Source organism: Barbatula barbatula (assembly GCF_947034865.1).
Source record: "Barbatula barbatula genome assembly, chromosome: 21".
Taxonomy (NCBI): domain Eukaryota; kingdom Metazoa; phylum Chordata; class Actinopteri; order Cypriniformes; family Nemacheilidae; genus Barbatula; species Barbatula barbatula.
Genome location: NC_136784.1, coordinates 2,764,651 through 2,784,640, shown reverse-complemented (window position 1 = coordinate 2,784,640; position 19,990 = coordinate 2,764,651). Strand labels below are relative to the sequence as shown.

General features: G+C 38.3%; 2 protein-coding genes across 3 annotated transcripts; one reads left to right on the top strand and one right to left on the bottom strand.

Annotated features, from left to right (window-relative positions):
- The first annotated feature begins 1,883 nt into the window (after positions 1-1,883).
- LOC306910703 (uncharacterized protein) lies at positions 1,884-6,104 on the top strand. The gene is made up of 6 exons (XM_079485465.1): positions 1,884-2,042; positions 2,934-3,059; positions 3,307-3,471; positions 3,778-3,983; positions 4,139-4,254; positions 4,933-6,104. Exons 1-6 carry the CDS (start codon positions 1,946-1,948, stop codon positions 5,093-5,095), a joined length of 873 nt encoding a protein of 290 aa, XP_079341591.1. The 5' UTR covers positions 1,884-1,945; the 3' UTR covers positions 5,096-6,104.
- A 250-nt stretch (positions 6,105-6,354) lies between these two features.
- pdk2b (pyruvate dehydrogenase kinase 2b) lies at positions 6,355-15,351 on the bottom strand. 2 transcript variants are annotated; one of them, XM_079484452.1, is made up of 13 exons: positions 14,997-15,135; positions 14,247-14,325; positions 10,413-10,816; positions 10,089-10,230; positions 9,270-9,341; positions 8,983-9,167; positions 8,690-8,779; positions 8,527-8,604; positions 8,293-8,369; positions 8,111-8,209; positions 7,599-7,709; positions 7,278-7,391; positions 6,355-7,127 (listed from the first exon to the last, which is right to left on the bottom strand). In XM_079484452.1, the coding sequence occupies exons 3-13, from the start codon at positions 10,531-10,533 to the stop codon at positions 6,993-6,995; spliced, it is 1,224 nt and encodes a 407-aa protein (XP_079340578.1). In that variant the 5' UTR covers positions 10,534-10,816; positions 14,247-14,325; positions 14,997-15,135; the 3' UTR covers positions 6,355-6,992. The 2 variants fall into 2 exon arrangements, with proteins under 2 accessions (XP_079340578.1, XP_079340577.1); XM_079484451.1 differs by lacking the exon at positions 14,247-14,325 and having other exon boundaries at positions 14,997-15,351.
- Positions 15,352-19,990: the final 4,639 nt, after the last annotated feature.

Sequence of the window (19,990 nt, the reverse complement as noted above, 5' to 3'; positions counted from 1 at the left end):
GTTGCCTGTTGCTCTGACGCAGCGGATGCATTAAATCTCATTCAAACTTTCCTCTTGGTGGCTTGCAAAGATCAATCTTAGTCATTACTTCCCCCAGCATGCCCACTGCCAACAATTCTCTCACGCCTGACATCAAATAGTTTGTTTGTTGGTGAGAAACCAGAACACTCAATGTAGAAGTGCAAGTTTGGTTTGGCACATCCCTCAAACTGACAATTCCCATATCAGTAAATATGGTTTTGACATTATATGTCAAATATGCAGAAACGATTTACGAGAAACGTTGTGATGTTTAAGGACGCACCAATGTTAGAATCTATTAAAGTGAGACGAGCTTTGAAGAGTGGCCATTATAGTTAGACGTCTATTACAGTTTGATGCTGTCCATTAAGGACAAAGGTTATGCCTTCAGCGCTCTACTTTCATTGTTGAGGTTTGTTGTCAAGCAGTTGAAATGATGTGCTTTGTATTGACTGATCAGAAGAACAGTGAGCTTTGCATGAAGTCAAATGAATGCCAGAAGATTCATACTAAAACAGGACGTTTGTGTGCTTGTCTGTAGGGACTGGTATTGAAGGACGGTGCTGTAGTATGAGTGGCACCCTGAAATTGCCAAAGAGGCAACAGTGCCAGAAAAGCACTTGTTTTATTCTAACGGTGCATCCCTTCTGTTCTGGATTGCATTTAGCAGTTTAGTGCTTAGAGGTGTGTTATTTCTTCTTAATAATAAAATGCCAACCAGTTTTGTCCCAGAACACTTTGTTGTCTCCATACTGTAAACATACAGACAAACTTCGTCATGCTGACGCTTTGTAAACTCTGATTTGGCCTTCAGATGCAATAGCTCTGATATGAAGTCCCACAGCAATCTGGGTGTTTATAAATACCAGACAGATCGCATCACATTTCTCTGACCTTGAACATATGTATTTAATTCCCCAAAACAGAACAGGATTACAGAAAACTGAATCATATCTGCATAAATTATGCACGATCAAATTAATATGTCATTTCATTTTTATGGCTTTTATTCTCATACAGCTTCCCAAACGCACTCAATGTTTTTATTCTTTATTTTTACAGCTTTATTTTGGACAAATTGACGTATGAGACGAAAGGTTTCGAGTCGTCTGTGGGCCTGGATTATTCATACCTATATGCTGCCACCTAGTGGCGAAGTTGTTTAAACAACAATGTAGGCTACGACTTTTTAATGTAAGTGAACATGGGCTTTTTATAGACAGTAATGCCCGAGAATTGACCAGTTTACTACATAATCAAATATATTAAGAGCCTATCTTTTCATCAAAATGTTATTTAAAGCAGTTCAATAAAGTGCCATTTTGTCATGCGGGTATTTTCTTATTCATTTATTTTCTATTATCCCTCCTGAAAAACACAATACACATTGTAATAATTTCCATTGTAAAATATCATTACAAAATACTTGCATTTTATTCATTTCAATGGTATTTTAGGTTCCCGTCCGCCAGACAACATCCCTACAATAAAACCATTTCCAGCAGAGAGCCACATATACAGTTACGGTTTCCATTCCTTTCCATACTTTTCATTATAACCATTAAATCCATTTCTGGAAGATTTTCAGAAAGGGATCATATATTTGGCCACCTACACATAAAAACTTCCAGGAGAAAATATGCACTTGCCCCCATCCATTTACATTAGTGCATTTGGCAGACTCTTTTATCCAAAGCAGCTTAGATTGCATTCTACTATACATTTGTTTCTAAGTATGTTATGGTAAAGTCAACTTGATTTGCTGAGAAATGAAACAAGAAACTACAAAGTCCACCATACCACATAGATCAATAGGCGGATACATTTCCATGTCTTAACATCCCTAATCTTGGGGAACCTCTGCAGTGTGCTGTTACAAGTCTTTTCCAGTGCTTGTGCTAGTTTAAGTGTGTGAAGTTGTACAATGTCTATGAAGACGGAGGGAATGCGGGTTAATCTCATCGATGGCCCTGATCTGGAAACCCAAGATTACAGCAATAGTGCAGAGATGAAATATTCAGGTAAACTGTTTTATTTCACTTCATCTTTTAATTGTAATCGTACTAACGGTGGCATTACGTCACATCTAAGCTACGGACACAACTATTGCTGTGATTTACTAAATGTGACATGCCAAATTTTGGCATGTCAAGTTGTTACAAATGAATTATGTTCTAAGGATTTTCTAAACATCTGTTGAACTTTTTCGACATTTCTCTGTTGTGTTCCCCATACAAACATTTATATTTATTATACGTTTATATGTGGACACTTGCGAAAGACAAACAATGACTCCACAGGAAAAGTTCAATAATATATCAAACGCGCGCTTTTAACATGCATTAAACAGGTAACAATCGAGAGCGTAAAAAAGTACATTGTTTACAAAATAAAAAGAGTCTGTTCTTTAGTTTGGTTTTGTGTGACAATCAGATTTTTGTCGATGTTCTGGAAAGCTATTTAGATAGTTCACCCAAAAAATTCTGTCATGAATGACTCTCCCTCAAGTAGCCCTATACTACCAAAGTAGAAATAATTATTGTGTTTTTTTGTTCTGTTAAAAACAAAAGAAAATATTTTGAAGAATTTAGGAAAACAAATAGTTCTGGGCACTTTTGACAACTGTTATAAAGCTAGTCAATGGTGCCCCATCTAAGTGAGTATTCTTTGAAATATCTTTCTCTGTGTTCATCAAAACAAAGAAATTGATAGATTTGGAACAACTTGAGGTCAAGTTATAGACAGAATTTAATTTTAGCTACATACTTCATACAGTATATCTATCATTCGCTTCTCAGGACAAAAACTAGTACAATCTGTCCACAGCTTGATGAACATTTGCGCTTGGCACGTTTCATTATGATGTCAACAATGTTACATTGTAACTCAAGTTGTTTTATGTGTTTTCACAGTTTTGCAGACCCCACGTCATAATGGGAAACGCCAGTTTTGCCAAGAACCCTTTAAGGTTGGAACTGCATGCCTAGTTGCCTTCTGCCTTCTCTTGCTCATAGTTCTGGTTGCCACGATTGTGCATGGTGGGCACTTCTTCTTCTTGAGAAATATGACTGAAAAATTGCTGATTTTGAACTATATACTTCCCCATTACTCAACCTATTTTTCGGGGATCATTTTGCTCATCGACCATCAAATGAAATGAATGCGTAGATTGATGCATCACATGTCACAATTGTTTTCATGTTTACGCATTCCTGGAAATCTGCGTTGTTTTATTGTTTTACTTTCATCCCTAACCAGCATCTGATTCCTTTCCTTTTGTGTTAGGAAAGAGTTCATCTGTTCAGGATGTCACCTCCGGTTCTGCTGAAGCTCACAAGCAGACAACCTGTGCTAATGTGTCAGAATTGACAGAGTTGCAGGCTCTAAGAAAAGAGAAAAGTGAGCTGGAGAAAGAGAGGTCCCAACTGAAAGCCATCATCGCTGAGCTGGGTTAGTTGTGATAACAAAAGTAATGGAATAAATAAAGAATTTGAGGGAAAAACAAGAGTACTGTGTAAAAGTGCTCATTATGTTTTCTTAAAAGGACAGTGCACCCCAAAAAAAAATGTGTCCACCTTAATGTCATTCAAACCAGTTTAAATCTTTATCAAAAGAAAGTCACACAGGTTTGTAATGACATGAGAATGTTCAGAAAAATTCAGATTTTTGTGGGAACTTACCATTGAATAAAAAAACCATTGGTTTGCATCTATTTTGTTTTGAACAATGAATTTCAGCCACTGTTTTTCTCTATAGAAGCATCCGCTTCCACTCCAGTTCAAGTGACAACGCAATCCTCTCGCGGCCAACTGACGACGAAGGATTCTTGCCCTTCTGGCTGGCATTACTTCAGCGGCAGCTGTTACTTTATTTCTGTTTTCAGCGCGAGCTGGTCATTCAGTCAGGCTTCCTGCGAGCAGGCAGGAGCACACCTGGCCATCATCCACACGCCTGAAGAACAGGTGATGAACTATTATGGTTTCAATCTGTTACTTTTTCCTGTATATCGCCATCTCTGTTTGAAACATAAATTGCTTAAGGGCTTAACATATTTGAAAGAATATTTCCTAACATTGCCATCCATTTCAAGTACTTTTATTATCTTCACCTGACTCAGACTTTTATTTGGGACCTGCTGCCACGTGGTCACTGGAACGCTTACTGGATTGGCATAAGTGATAAAAAGGTAGAAGATGACTGGTACTGGGTAGATGGAACCAAACTGGTTGGAGGGTGAGTGAAGGCAGCTGGATCCGAGCTTTACAAGATACAATATTTAGTTTCTCCACATTGCGTCAATATCTTATGAAAGTGCTAAAGCGTATTCTTTCATTTCTCTTTATTTTGGATGCGTGATGTTTGTTTTTTACCCTTAAGTTCCTTTTAACCTTCCTCTTTCTAAATAAAGATTCTAGAGGGTTTTCCGATAGGCTTGAATTGTATTCTCTGTGTCAGAAGTCAGGACAAAAGTGTTATTGTTGCGTTATATTTAGTAAAAGTGTGTATTGTTATCACACATAAAATCATCATAAATCTGCTAAATCTGGGATTAAAAGAGTAGTTCATGTTCAAAATGAAAATTCTGTCATCGTTTACACAACCTCTTGTCATTCCAAACCTGACTGTGACTTTCTTCTGCAGAACACAAAAGAAGATTTTTTTCTTTATGTTTGTAACAAAACAGCCCAGACCCCCATTAACTTCTATTGCAACTTACGAAAGTGAAAGGGGGCTGTTAACAACATCCTTCAAAATATCTTCTTTTGCATTCTGCGGAAGAAAGAAAGTCATGCAGGTTTTATGCTTGAAAAGAGGGCGAGTAAATTATGACAGAATTTTCATTTTGAAGGTGAACTACTCCTTTAACTTACAGTATGTAACACACTTAGAACAATTCTACTTTGCCCTTAGTTTCTGGGAGGATGGAGAGCCCAACAATCACATTGATGAAGACTGTTGTTACATAGTGAAAACTGAGGTTTTAAGTCGCATTGCTACAAAGAGCTGGTACGACGCCCCCTGCGATATGTCCCGACGCTTGATCTGTGAGAAGGAGACAGATGCGTCATTTTAATCCTCCATCATCTGTGACCATCCTTCAGTTTTTTGCTTACGAAATGAAGCAGAATGAAGAAGGATTTCAATCGATGATATGACATCAAAGGATCTTTTTTTAAATGTGGGCTACCTTGAAGCTTTTTAACACTGTATATCATGTTAACATTACTGCATATTTTTTGTCCATTCATTAATTGCTTTCATTTAAAAATGATGCACATATAAACGAAACAGACAAATATTTTAGTCCAAATTTTGTCAGCATAACATAATGTTTTATGTGAACATATTCTTGTCTGCACTGTTGTATTGATCTGTCTTTGAATATAAGTTTTGCAAAGAAATAAATGTTTTGGGGAAAGTTATGGTAGTAATTCCACTTTTGCTCAGCGGGAGGCGCCGTTGAGCCGAAAATGAAACAGCAGTGAAACGGATATGATTAGCAGGTGGACAAACAAGCTTTTGTTCGTGTTTTTGTTTGGTCAAACCAAACCAGGCGTGTGGAGACTAAATAAAACTCACAAACGGTTAAATCAAACTAACTCAAAAGTCAACAGATCGAAATCTTCAAAAGCAATGCAAACAAAAAACTGTTATCTGTCTCCTTGGCATGAAATCTAGGGCTAGTGTCTGTGTCAGTGTCCCGTACAGTTGTTTGGCCAGATTTGAGCATTTATGTAAGGTGCATGCATGAGTCACGTCCTTCTTTCCCCCTTGTCCCGTCTGACTGTTTATTATGGAGGCGTATTACGTTCCTCATAGGGAGGGCATCCGTCTCATTTCCAGTTTATCAGCTGACCTTGGATTGATGTTTTTTGACACATAGTCCAACCCAAGTCATGTTAATGAATGAGTGGAGCATGCCTGCTGCGTGCATTGTGTTACTATCTGCAGGAGAGCAAAGAGCGCTTTTTTCATTTCATAGACTTTGAAACGGGGTTGATGGTTTGTTGAAACCATATTTACTTCCCTTTTTTATGTTATCCACTTTGGGCCTGCGTAGAAAAACACCACCTTTCAACGTCAAATTCTTTGCAAGCGGCAGGAATGGTGTTCCAAAATGTGTCTACCATGTGTAAGTAATATGTAGTTAAATTATCTTAACCAAAAGGTTGCAGAAATGCTTCTGCATGTCACTTCTGTTCTTACAGTTGAAAAAACGTGCGAAAGATTTCTCTACATGAACAATATGTACCCGATGACACAATCAGAAAGTAAAAACCTACAAGAAATCGTTTTCACATATTGCCATAAATAACTTAATGCAGCTTGATGAACATTTCTCAGATTTATTTTTGTTATATACAGTACATACGTAAAAAGTCACAACAAGGGTCATTTAGATATTAGGCTATACAGTACATAGTGCAGATAGATACATTGTTGTCAAATTAAAATACAATTAAACATTGAAAAATACTGGCAGAAACACTTCAAGTATGATTGAAAAACGATTTCCAGCCTCTTTGAAAAGAGGAAAAACATCTTTGGCCACAGTCTCCCTTTCTAGGGCTAATATTTTTCAAGCTTAGCATATATTTCTTCCAGATTTCCTCTATTATTTACTCCCTTGGTCTTTCACATGCAACTTTTATCTCCTCTTCAAGCAGGATCACATGCATCTCATTCTTGTAGACTCTTCCTTCCTGCGCTATTCCGAAAACCACCAACTTTATCAGCTCCACAGTGCTTCTATACTAAGGACACTACTCTACTCAATAGCGTCTTCATTTCTGGAAACGCGTCTCATCTGTGTCACGGTTATTTGTTCCCACACAACAGTACTCAGAGTAAAGGAAGCTGTAGCTGGCACCGTGGCCCGCGTGGAATGCAAGCATTCGCTCTGGTGGCCTAGCGCTCCAGTGTTCTTGAAGGCCATGATCATATTTTTTCATGCAACCAAGAGAGGTGCTTCACTTCGCGATCTTGAAGTTGAGTGGATCTTTGCGTGGCACGCACCAGTCGTCCGCTTCCTGGTTTGATTTGTAATGGCGCAGGGCAGTTTTATTAAACACCGGAAGCTTCTCGATGGAATCGGTGGACAGTGCCTGTGAGAGATGGACGCACAGGATAATCAGATTTATTTAGGTAAACAAACAGCAGATGCTTCTATGCAAAGCAATACGTGTCATTCAAAAGGTACTTTTTATCAGCCTATGCGTTTTCTGTGTTTTTTTGTTGTCATTGCTTCTCCGTACCTTCAGTTGGATTACAGCATCCGTCCCGTATCCCTCCATTGGATAAAGAAGGAGATCCCCTTGGAAGTACTGAGCATAGAGGCGGGAGATGGGAAGGCCATAACCGAAGCCAGCCTGAGCGAGAAACAAAGAAATTATATTGTTGTGGATTGACCAACAGGTTCATACGTCAAAGTATTATTATGTGGCTGACCAAAACATGGAACATAAGCATTGAGAAATATATCACTGTTGACTGTCAACGTGTTTATTTCAAAATCTCTGTTCCATTCGTGTCAGTGTTTGTACAAACGGGGTGTATAAAGTGTGCCGTCCCCTTACCATTGGTGTCCTTTGATGGTCACTTAAAGTCGGCCTGGGCGCTGTAGAGTACATGTAGCTAAAAAGTTGTTCGATTTTTTTGAATGGAACACCACCACCTCTGTCACAGATCTGGAAGAAAGTAGAAAGTACATTTTTAGTTAAAGCTTATTGTAATCTTACAGAAACATAGGGAGAAATCGTGAATGTGACTTGTTATAGGATGATGACAAAGTTGGTTTTCTATTTATGGCAACAAATAATTTCCTTTGTTTCATTTCCAGCTTGCATACTTGTGGTTTATGTGAGTTTATATTACAGGATTATCTTGGGGATCTAGGGCAGGAGAACAATGGAGGTGGCTGGAAATAATGACTGAAATAGGGTTGGTGGCAGTTATGTAGGTTGAGATTAAAAATGATACTAACCAAAGTATCGATCTTTATATAAATGTATCCTCGACATTATTCTAAAATCGTGTTCAAAAAACAATATTTTGTTGTGAATTTAATTGAATCTGTTCATTCACTCACTTTGATTGACAGGTCTTCTTGTCCCAGGGCCACCGTGACTTTGATGGGCGGCAGCGTGCTGCTCGCTTCGTGATTCTCAATAGTAGCTCTCATTGCATTCTAGAATAAGATAAACACGAACATTACCCCACCGTCACAAATCCAGATCTTTCCATCGTGCAAATCAAAAGCCCCACAGCTACCTTGAAGAGCTCAAACACCATGTGGTAGAGATGAGAAGGAACGTAGGATATCTGGATTGGCTGGAACTTGTTCTTTGCTACAGAAAAACAAATTCAAGGTGAGACGAGAAGACAGTACATCAAAGTCAACATAAGCAGCCTTACGAAACAAAGCAAAACATTATTTGGGGATTTACTGTAATGCATGGGAAAAGTATTGAAAGACGGATTATTATCATCATTTCTGTTCCTCACCATTAATCTCTCTAAGCTCCAGGTCGGGGGATCCGAGGTAGTTCTGCTCACAAAGCATTTTAGCACATTCGTAAGCATCTACAGAAGAAAAAATTACATTCGTTTGCACAAATTGCTGGTGTAGCGTTTGCATCTGGATCAAGTTATGCTATAAAACACCTACCTTTGATTACTTCTGTGACGTCGCAGCAGGAGTCAATGCACCCGATGCTGCTGGGGTGTGCCGGCCTGGTGGTGCCGTCAAAGATCAAAGCTGGAGATAAACAGAAAGGGAACAGAGGTGTATTAGTAGAGATAATCATCCAGTAAATAAATAACTAGAACAGGTAAAGGCTGGATCAACAGAGTTGCGTGTTTGGAAAGTGCTAAGAAAGCATGTACTGTAACAGTACACACGCCAGGCATGTTTGTTAAACAAGTGCATTACATCTACCACACTATCAATGTCGGACTTACTGTGCTGGTTAATGAGCATGCGAATGGAGATTCGGTTCATGTAGAAGCGGTCCAGAAAGTATTGAATGTTCTGGCTTGTGACAGGGTCGGCGCCAAACGCATCCCTATACTCGATGACACCCTGGGCCATGGTGGGCACCACATCATTGTGCCGGCTCCTAACGGTCACGAGAGCTTCCACGAATCTTAGGGAACAAATGAACTCCATTAACCCTGCTGTCGGGGTATTGTTATCGCTTTTGTAAAACAGAATCACATCAGATGTGTATTTGGATTGAGGAACATACTCTTCGAGCACTCTCGGGTCATCTGGGTTTTGGTCATGGAATTCCAGGATCTCCATCAGGCTTTGGGCGAACCTGAGAGGGCAAGGGAGAGAGGCGAATATAAAAATGCATACTATACAATGTTTGCATATTATTAATGATGTTTGAAATAACTTGCATGACACTAAAGATGTTCAAACGGACAGCTGTGGCGAGTTCTCTCGCTTTAAAATATGAAGAACGCACTGCACTCTGTCTGCACTCTCCTGGAATGTTTACGTACAATATACAGTTCGGCGAGAGCGCGCTGGAACGCAGTGTTCCCATTCGGAACTCGAAAACAAGTACGCGCGTCATCTTCTCGCATTTCACTTGCGGCGTCTGGAAATCTAGTAAACAACCCGATGAGAAAAGTTCCCTGCTGTGGCATTTCACTAGTGCAGATGTTAACACTAAGCTTAACGTTACGAGATGAGAATGTTGTCTTGGTTTTTTCTATATATAGAATAGTTGACGAACGTAGGAAAAAGTTGAGCTGCGTGTTAGATTTCATTCATTCATTTATGAGGATGCCAGCTGTAATGGGATATAAACTTTGATTGTATAACATTGCAGGACAAGCTCTGAAGAAAAACAGCAGCCAGACGAACTGGGGCAAAGTTCGGAGCTCAGTCCGGAGGCGTGGCCATGATGACATAACACCAACGTGAAAAGTAAATCATTTTATCAAGTCGCAGTGTCAGCTGAACACGATAAAGCCCTTGGTTTTAGTCTTTGAATAAAGTAGGACAATTAAACAGTATAAAAGCTCCAAGGTTATTTCGTTAAGTGCGAACTTACCAGCTATGAACCAGCTGGACGGATGGAGTCATGATCAACCGATCTGGTAAAAGGTTGATTTCTTTCAGACTGTTACATAGTCTCACCGGGAGCTCTTGTCTGAGAAAAGCAAAGGATGTTTTCTCGCACGCGTTGGTGGATCCTGGAAAGACAAAGCCGCTTTAAAAAGCTCCCATGCATCAACATCATCATGGTCGTGCATTTATGCAATCTTAAACCAATTTCCCATGCAGAGCGCAAATGCATTTTTTTAAAATTTATTGTAACAACATTTTAAGAGCCTATGTTGCCATGCACTTAAAAAAACGTATAAATGTAACTCACCGAAATCCAGAAATTGCTTCATGGATAAAGGCGATGGAGAAAACTTTGCGTAGTGATCAACGTGCTTCGGCACATTTAACATCGCAGCATTTCTCATCATAAACCTCACAAACTTCATCATGAAAGACAAAACTAGTGACGCAGTCCAATGCAAAGACGTATATGAGGCTGTGAGTTGCTCTTCCCGAGTTATTCTCTTGAGTTTGAGGTTCTTGTTTACAACTTTCTTTAAATTCGCTTTCTTGGAGCGTGACACGCCCACATCCTTACGTTGATGAGATGTTTGGCCAATCAGAGAGAGGATACGGGAGCGCAGGTCATCTGTCAGGACCTCGATCAACACGTTTGAAATGTTTTGTCCTGTACTCCAACTCGCATTTTGCGTAACGTGTTTGCACGTCAACCTGGAAAATCACATGATATTATAATCACAACATCAAAACTGGACATTGTGCGGTCAAATCGTTCACCTATCACCCAACTGGAGTCAATCCAGGGACAATCTACTGTATATACAAAATAAATAAAAGACATTTGATCTACAAATGGAATGCAAAACTATATTTGAAACGTTAGAAAAGTTCAATAATATAGAAAAAATATATATGCAAGGAAGTACGTGCGGATGTAAACAGGTTATGACGTCAAGCTGCGATATCATGTCAAGCATGTGAATTAAATTCAGGTCAAACGTAAATTAAAGGTGTCCTTGTTGATCAGCTATAAAATGACAATAAGTCCTTTTTTATCAGAATTCAACATTATTTTCAATATTAACATGCGATAGACGTCATTGAGAAAGTTGTGCCTATAATAATGCAAGCATTCATAAAATGCATCCACTTTCATTAAAGATTTTATTTTTAAACTACATCTAACTAGTAGACTTAAGTGACGTGTGATATTTAAACTATTTAAAAATAGCCTACACGTAAAAACATGTGTTGGAACAAAGTAAAACGTCTCGAGACTGCCCCCTTGACGACCACGATGGAAACACAAATCATGTTTCCTACATAAATGTTCAATGATTTAGAAGCTAGAAGCAAAATAATGTGTCTTAAGGATGTAAGTCAGTTTGAACTGGAAGACTGAGCTATAAAAACAGTCACCACACATACATATTTTTGCTTTTTCAAGATCTTAAGTATAAATTTAAACTGCAAGTATAGTGCAAACTTCAAATAAAGCTACACTCACCCTGATGAAAACAACAGCTTGATTCGAACTGATTTTAGGTATCAGAATCTCACAAATATGAACTAAAGACAATCACTAAGGGGAACAAGAACTCTGACTCAATACGATGAGAAAATGGGCTTTGCTGTCCCAGCTGGGTTGGAATTGTACATTTTTATTTAATTCTCAAATTTTTGGCAGCATATTTTTTAGGGGGATAACACATACATGACCTGAGTCAATTAGCTGAATATATATCTATGAAGAATTTGAACAGTTAATTTGAACATGAATGATTTACCAATCTTTTACCGCATCACAGGTTTATAGACATCACTAGTTCAAGTTTGTGTTACCTAACAGGGCAAGCAGAGACGCAAAAGGTTTTTGAACAGTGTCATGTTGTGACACTGTTCCTGTGAAAGAGGAGAAGACCGTCTGTTGCATGAGAAGCTCTCGTGTGCGGTGTAGTATGTGCCAGCACATGCCTCTGCTCTTGTTTACAAAGTTGTTATTTTATGTTTTTTATTATTGGTCAGAAATACTTTACAATGCCGTCTACAAAACACACTACACAGGAAAAACATAAAATATCTGGAAATTTGAATTTTTAGAGGAAAATTAATAACATAGAATATATATATATATATAATATGAGAGAGATAATGGATCGGATGAAAGAATGATGGATCAGGCTGTGCACTATGAAGTTTGGACGTGACCATGATATTCTTTGAGAAATGTGCTGTTCTGTTTTTTTCGGTTTTATTTGCTTCAGTATTATCGTCACAAAATTTGTAGAGGGGAACGATGAAAGGAAATAAGGATTGTCGGATGTTTAGGAAATGTTGAAATTCACAATGTAACAACTTGATATGAGGAAGTTCAAATGTCTTTGTAAGTCTGAGAATGGAAAGTTAATCTCAGACAGTTGCCCGCCACCAGAAAAATCACAACTCATATCATGAATTTTCTGCTGAGTATCATCGCAGTGCTACTGTTAGAAGTCCAAGGTGAGTCCTTTTATGTGATATAATAGACAGTTGCAATAGCTTTATAAGACAGTTGTGGAGATTGGTTTCAAAGCACTTGTAAGCATGGTTTTGTAGACTACATTTATTTTTGAGCTCATTGACAAAATATTAAATCATCTCTATATGTTGTTTGCTTTGCATTTGAGCATCTGCTACATTAATAATGTATATTAAAACTACTACATTAAAACTGGTACAATTCATGTTGTTTTAAATAATACTTTTGTATGTACTGCGTACAAACAAGGTTCACAGGGAAAAAGCACTGCTTGTAACAAAAGTATATTTTTACAGCTATGAAATCATACTAAGTGATATCTAACATGATATTTAACGTATAGCTGTGTTACTCTTACGTTACATTTTAAATGTCCCCTCTATGTGCGATAGTAGAAACTTTCCTTCAGGTCATATTTTCACCTTTTGACTTGTTTTGACCAGTTACCAGCTGCTTATGGACGGTAAGCAAGATAACAGCTAAAAGTGGGGGCTTCGTCACCATTCCCTGTCACTACCACCGTCTGTACAGGGACAATCCTAAATACTGGTGCAGAGGAAGAAACTGGTCAACTTGCGTGACGATGCAAACCGCCAACCAAAAGGAGAAGCGGCCAGGCATTAGCTTTCACAACAACCAAGATGAACTGGTAATAACCATGACTATGACGAACCTCCGCAGCAGTGATTCAAACCGTTATTGGTGTGCAGTGAAAAAGAGAGGTGTCCTCCGATCAGACATCAGGACATCTCTAGAACTCACCGTCACTGACGGTAAATAATAGGCCATTTACATATTATGTTCATGCTTTAGCATCACTCAAGACATTTTGGTTTCATGCTAAATGTAGTGCATTGAGATACTATGATGGAAATGGTAGCTTCAAGAATTGAAATATGATTTTTATTACTTTCAGGCATCCCAGATCTGTCAGTGGCCAGCAGCATGGTGTCGAGTGTAGAAGGAGGCAATATTACAGTCGAGTGTCTCTACAGTGAAAAACTCAGAGATGCTGAGAAGAAGTGGTGCAGAAGTGGAAATCTACACTCCTGTCAAACGGCTCAGGATATAGAGCCTTCCCCAGACGCGGCTGTACAGATAAACGATACAAATGATGGAGTTTTTCGAGTGATGTTAACAGGACTGAAGAAGACATATGCCGGCTGGTACTGGTGCATGGCTGGGGGACTACAGGCCCCGGTTTATATAAACATCACTGTAGTGCATCCCACTACAACCAACACAAGTAAATACTATTTAATTCAATCAGAATAAAACATTAATAGATAAGATATTTTCGATGTCTACAGACAGTATCTCCAAAGTAAATTCAAATAAAACATGTACAAAATAATGAAGTTTTGCCAAAAATAGTAATTCTTACATTGGTCTTACAAACAGAACAGACGAATAGATCTATAAATATGGATTCATTCATTTATAACGACCGGCCTTTTGTTATTTTCACAGGACCCTCCACATCTACCGTGGCAACTTGGTCATCCTTCACTCCCTTAAACTTGTTTACTGTTTATCCATTAACACATTCCTCCTCACCAACATCTTTTGATGTAAACAACAGTAATACAGAAGCAACGCTGTTACCCAGAACATCCGAATTACCTGAGAGGACTTCATATAAACCATGGCAGATATCCACAGCATCATCAGAGCAGCTTTCCTCTACCGTACATTCCTCAACCTATCCGACCACAAAAAACAACAGCTTGGCTACTACAAATGTCGGGGGTGGTATATCTGCAGTTACGGAGTCATCTAAAGATCTTGAATCTGGCTTTAAGGGCAGGTAGTGTTTTTTTTTCAAAGTTTATAACAGTAACAATAACCATCTTAGCTACAGCAAAGAACAGATGCAGGCTTTAGACATCCAGTTTCACACTAAAGAAGTCTGATAACTGGTTTTTGTGTTTCAGAGATCTTATGTGGGTGATTGTGCTTTGTGGAGCATTGGTTCTATTATTTATTCTACCTGCAATGTTTTGGAAACTGTGGTCATGGCATAGTAAGATTTTCATTATTATTATGTTGGCATGATCTTTACATGAAAAGAACAAGTATTCACCTTGATATTTTATGTATTTCATTCAGAATATATTTGTTATTATTTCTTCTTTCAGAGAAACCCAACACAAGAGAAGAAGCTACAGAAATAACAGCAGAGGTCCATGTAAGAAAAAAGCCCACTTTCAATGATAGAACTATTAACTTTTTATCAGTATGGTTGGTATATTTTCACGCCAAAACTGCATCAATTAAACACTATTTTAAATAATTTATTATGTTTTAAATTGAACGTCAATTTCTTTATATGTAAATTCAAGTGTTTACTTACAGAAGCTTCATTTCACTGACATTGACTGGCAGTTCTGTTGTATTCGATAGACAAATGACGGAGATGATCTTCTGAACAATGAGTGGAGAGCTACTTCTGTTGCCTTGATCAACACAGACTCAGACACCGTCATATTAACCCGTTGTGAAGATGAGATCTCTGGAATCGAGATATAAACAGTCTGTCATTTACTCAATGTGATGTAGGCCTACACCCTTTTGAAATATTTTAAAAATACCCATTGTAAAGTCTTGAATTAGTTTTCACCATTTTAATTGTACATAATATTTTTTATTTTATTTGTATTTGTATGCTCGTTGTGTTTATGTGTTGTATAGACTTGACTAGAGTGTGTCCTTTACCTCTACCAAAACGAAAGACTCTTATTTTGAAGTGCTTCCTTATAATTTCCTCCATAAGGTAAATGCGATTCATCTGCGGATGACAACAACAACACGTTGATTAAATATTCTAAAAGTTTGTGGTTATATTTTATAAAGGCTAGTGCATTTAAAGTAAACCCTTTTGCTGGTTATTTGGATTGTATTGGTGTTCTTACATTTTGCACTAAATTGCATCCTAGATTAACCGCAATTTGGGTGCAAGAACCTTCTTCATAAATGCAACGAGTTGGCTGATTATGTAAATTATTCATACGATCATTTTGGTGTGTTTTGTATTTTCGTGCTTTTATAAAGTAATTCATTGTTCTCAAAGTAAACAGCCTAACACAACATCATCGGTGTCATTAAGAGCGGCCACAAGATGGCGCCCTCTCCACGTAGCTTTACGACGTCACTTTAGAAAAGTATTTATTCTCGGTGGCCTATTAAATTGAACGGCAGATGACGAATTTCATCCCATTGGTAAGGTCACAATTAAACTGCACATATCCCACGAAAAATTCATCAATTGTTTCCAGTGCTCGAATTAAATCAAGCCTTATCCCAACCATGAGACTTTTTTGGTGGTGGTTAGTCTCGCAATATGCAATTTATACAACGTACACAATATATTTGATCATAATATGCATAACTATATACTGTTTAAAATTAAAAATAAAAGAACAGGCCTTTTAACTGTATTTTGGATCAGATCAGTGCTTGGTGAACAGTAGTGTACGTTCAACAGAATAATTCTAGCATTATTCACCAATGTAGTATTTACTATTTTCCCTAAACACAGCCGGATAATTGACACTTGTCATCAGCAGACCGTTCAACAATTTTAGTTTAAAGGTTTGCTTCATTCAGGAACTGACTATGGCTATCAATTTGTCAATCACAGCTATTTCTGTCATGATTCTGCTGCATCATGTCAGGTTTCTCTTGGTCTAGTGGCAGGATCAGAACCTCATGTTTAATGTGGAGAGAGGCAATTATTGTTGTTATGGCCTTCCATACGCTCTCTCCGGTCTCGTCTCTGTTCCCATCCTCTCGTTACCTCGTTATTGATTCATGCCCTACACCTGTTCCCCTCTTGATTTGCTCCCGTGTATATAATGCCCTTGTGTCTTCTGTCTTGTGCTGGTTTGTGTGGGGAGTTCACGTGTCTTGTCAGTCCAGTCCATGTCCATGTCCATGTCCATGTCCATGTCCATGTCCATGTCCATGTCCATGTCCATGTCCATGTTCATAGTTTATTTTAGTCTTGTTTAAGTGTAGGTAGATTTAGTCCTGTCTTGTTATTGCACCCATGCCATGTCATGTTTTGTTCTGTTACCCCCACGTGGGTCTTTGTTTTGTTATTATTATTAAATATATGTTAATCCCTTACCCACTGTCTGCACCTGGGTCCTCTGTCCTTGTCTCACCACACGAGAGTCATGACATATTTCAAGAGTTAATCAGGCATTTATATGCCAATGAATTTCCCTAAACTTGGCAGGGTGTAGTTGGCCGTTGCTCTTAGCAGCATTAAAAACAGGTTTTATTCAACTTTGATTAGAACAAACAGCACGACATGCACTCCCTTTATTATTAATGAAAAGTTGTCATTCAGCTTCATCGAGATGTTAAGCACCACGGAAAGATGAGCAATAAAAGGAAATGTTTTTTTAAAAGACACCAACAAACGGCAAAACTTTTTTTGTCATTCGTTTTTGCATAATTCCATACAACTGGCTTTGTAAAGAAGGACCTTTTCAGTTGATCCGGTCCTGGCACCTTCTGAAATGTTGAATATAATGTATTGTCAAGGTGGTCGGATTGTTCTTAAATAACGTTTTGATGATCAATTATTTGAAAACATCCTCCATGTTAGATTTTTCCTATATATTTCTGTAGAGTTTTCTTGAGGTCACAGTATCATGGCCAGTTGTTAATTCATACTTTTTTAAGTAATATAGTTTAGGTCCTTATTCCCCTTCTTGCAGATGTTCTTATATTGTATTTGTTAAAGCTGCTGTGTGGGTTACTAGTGGTGAGTTTGAGAGTTGCAACCATCTTCTAAGTTCTCTGCGCACCCGTTCCTTTCGAAACACGGCGATGACCGCAACAGCACAAAAATAATTTCTACACTAACTAGGAAAAAACGTTACTTCTCTCAGAGGTCGTGCCCATTTGTGCCATCAAATAACAGTTTTCACTTCATTGCTTGGATAAGCTCACCTGTCCAGCAGAAAACAGGCAACTTACGCATCGCATTGAAAATGTTTGACTTTCATCAGCGCCTTCCATCTGGGAATAGCTACACCGATGTTTATCCAGACTACTACTACTATACTCCTTCTACTCCTACTTATTCTTTGTGCGTCTTCAACTAAGTGACGATGCAAGTTGCCTCTAAAAAAAACACAAATGTATTGCTGGTACCTATATATTTATATTAAGAATGAGCTTTATTAATAAAATTGAGTTTCAAATAGCATGCACTGATGTTTTGCTTTGGTACTGAAATTGGTACCGAGAACCGTTGAATTTTACTAGTATTGGTACCGACTACTGAAATTGTCGTAATGTGACAAGACTAATCACAACTACGCAGTGCTTTCAACCACCTATTGTTTATTTTATGTTCAGACATATACACGCGCATACAAGCAGAAATTACATGTAGAGTTTATGAAAATACACAGTGACTGATGTCTATGGAAGCGTCGATAACAATGTTCTCAAATATAATTTTGACGGTATGTTTTATTCACATCAGATACACAGTATCTGCAATGTAAGCAATTGTTAAGATCGCACTATTCTTCTACCAAGCACTTACATTTGTGTATTTTGGCAGAAGTGGATGAATTTCTTGTGATGTAAATCCGACTGATCTCAGATCAGGGATCAAACATGGCAGTGCCCGCTTCGAGCTCAACTAACAAGATCATTATAGAGCTCCAGAGGTTGTCGTCACGCAATCTAAACTCCACCATTTTGGCAGGCATTCAGGAGAGGGCTAGAGCGGCTGTGACATTGATGTCCAAGGTGGTTGAACAATAATTTAAAACCAGACTGTTTTGACCTTACTATTTCAACATGGTGTACAGTTGCTGTGCACCAGGATGGCAGCCCAGGCGGAAGAAAGCAAAGGGGAAATAATTGTAATTTGATTTCACGAATGCTGTTTACTGTAAAGTTTCTCAAAGCGATTTAGCTGCGCTGGTTATGCAAACAAGGACGGCTAGAGTCGATTCTTATGAATATGTCACGCCCTGATTTTGCACTACATATCTAAAGAGGAAATCTTTTATTTGACAGACACCAACTGTCGTGTGTCCGTGAACGCTTTTGCACAATTCCATATGAAATGGATTTTACGAGGAAGGAACTTTTCACACGGGTTGATGTGATCATGGCACATTCTGTAGAAAAGTGGTGACTGGATGCTCCTTAACATATTACTGGATGTATCTCAAACCATTCCCTAGCTCATCTTCCCAGAGTGTGTCTAGCAACGGATCATTCACCCGGAAATAAAATGATCTTTTTAGTTCTTAGTTCTGTGGAACATGTTTAAGAAGAAAGTCTCAGATGTCCGTATAAGAAACTTGAGCTGATTGAGATACGAGATAAGGACAATCATTTGCTTCACGACAGTCTATTTGCCTAGTTTGATATGATGAATTATCTGAGCTAATCATTAATCTCTGTATTTCATATTATAACTACTAAGCTTGCAATGAATGTAAACAGAAAGAGTGAGCACTTGACAATAGCGCTTTTGCTGAGGTAGTTGTAACATTAGTTATCAGGATATAGTGCAGGTCCGGAATGCTATCCGTTCCTTTGTTGCATCAATACTCAAATCTGGCTCGCGGGAACCAACTTTCCTGCCGAGTTCAATGAAATACCTTTTTTTTAACATAGCACTTTTCACAATGTGCATTTTTCCGTAGCTGCTTTATAGGAGAAAAAAAGAAAAAACACAAAAAAGGTAAAACACAGCATAGATTATGGTGTTTATAGAACAAGCAAGATCATTCTCGTAAATGATATCTAATGTCAGCAGTCTCCCGTTGGTTTATTTAGCATATTTTGCATTAAGTGAATGCTTGGATGAAAAGATGTGTCTTTAATCTAGATTTAAATTGGGAGAGAGTGACTGCCCCTCGAATAGTATTGGGAAGGCTATTCCTATAGAGAGTTAAGGTGCTACGTATGAGAAAGCTTGACGTCCTTTGGTGGATTTAGTTATTCGAGGTGTTATCAAATGTCCGGGGTTTTGAGATAATAGAGAGCGTGATGGGTTGTAGTGTGATAGAAGCGCTGTTAGGTAGGGAGGTGCTAAACCGGTTAATGATTTATAATTAATTAAAAGAACTTTAAAGTCCATACGATACTTAATGGGTAGCCAGTGAAGGGTTGATAACATTGGGGTTATGAACTCTGGCAGCTTCTTTCTGAACTAACTGTAGTTTGTTTATTGATGATGCAGGACAACCACTGCATTACAGTAGTCAAGTCTTGAGTCACAAGTGCATGAATAATCTTCTCCGCGTCAGCAACGAATATTTTGGCAACATTTATAAAAAAATAGGCTATTTTTGTGACATTGAGATGTGATTTCCAAATGACAG

Bases quoted from the DNA above. Each gene is read 5' to 3' on its own strand.
- LOC306910703 (XM_079485465.1), top strand. From the start codon at position 1,946: ATGTCTATGAAGACGGAGGGAATGCGGGTTAATCTCATCGATGGCCCT. The intron at 3,060-3,306 runs GTGGGCACTTCT...CTTTTGTGTTAG, and splicing joins GGTTGCCACGATTGTGCATG to GAAAGAGTTCATCTGTTCAG. The intron at 3,984-4,138 runs GTGATGAACTAT...CACCTGACTCAG, and splicing joins TCCACACGCCTGAAGAACAG to ACTTTTATTTGGGACCTGCT.
- pdk2b (XM_079484451.1), bottom strand. From the start codon at position 15,109: ATGACGGTGTCTGAGTCTGTGTTGATCAAGGCAACAGAAGTAGCTCTC. The intron at 8,370-8,526 runs GTGAGGAACAGA...GTTTTTCTGTAG, and splicing joins GGAGCTTAGAGAGATTAATG to CAAAGAACAAGTTCCAGCCA. The intron at 7,710-8,110 runs GTGAGTGAATGA...ACTTTCTTCCAG, and splicing joins AAGAAGACCTGTCAATCAAA to ATCTGTGACAGAGGTGGTGG.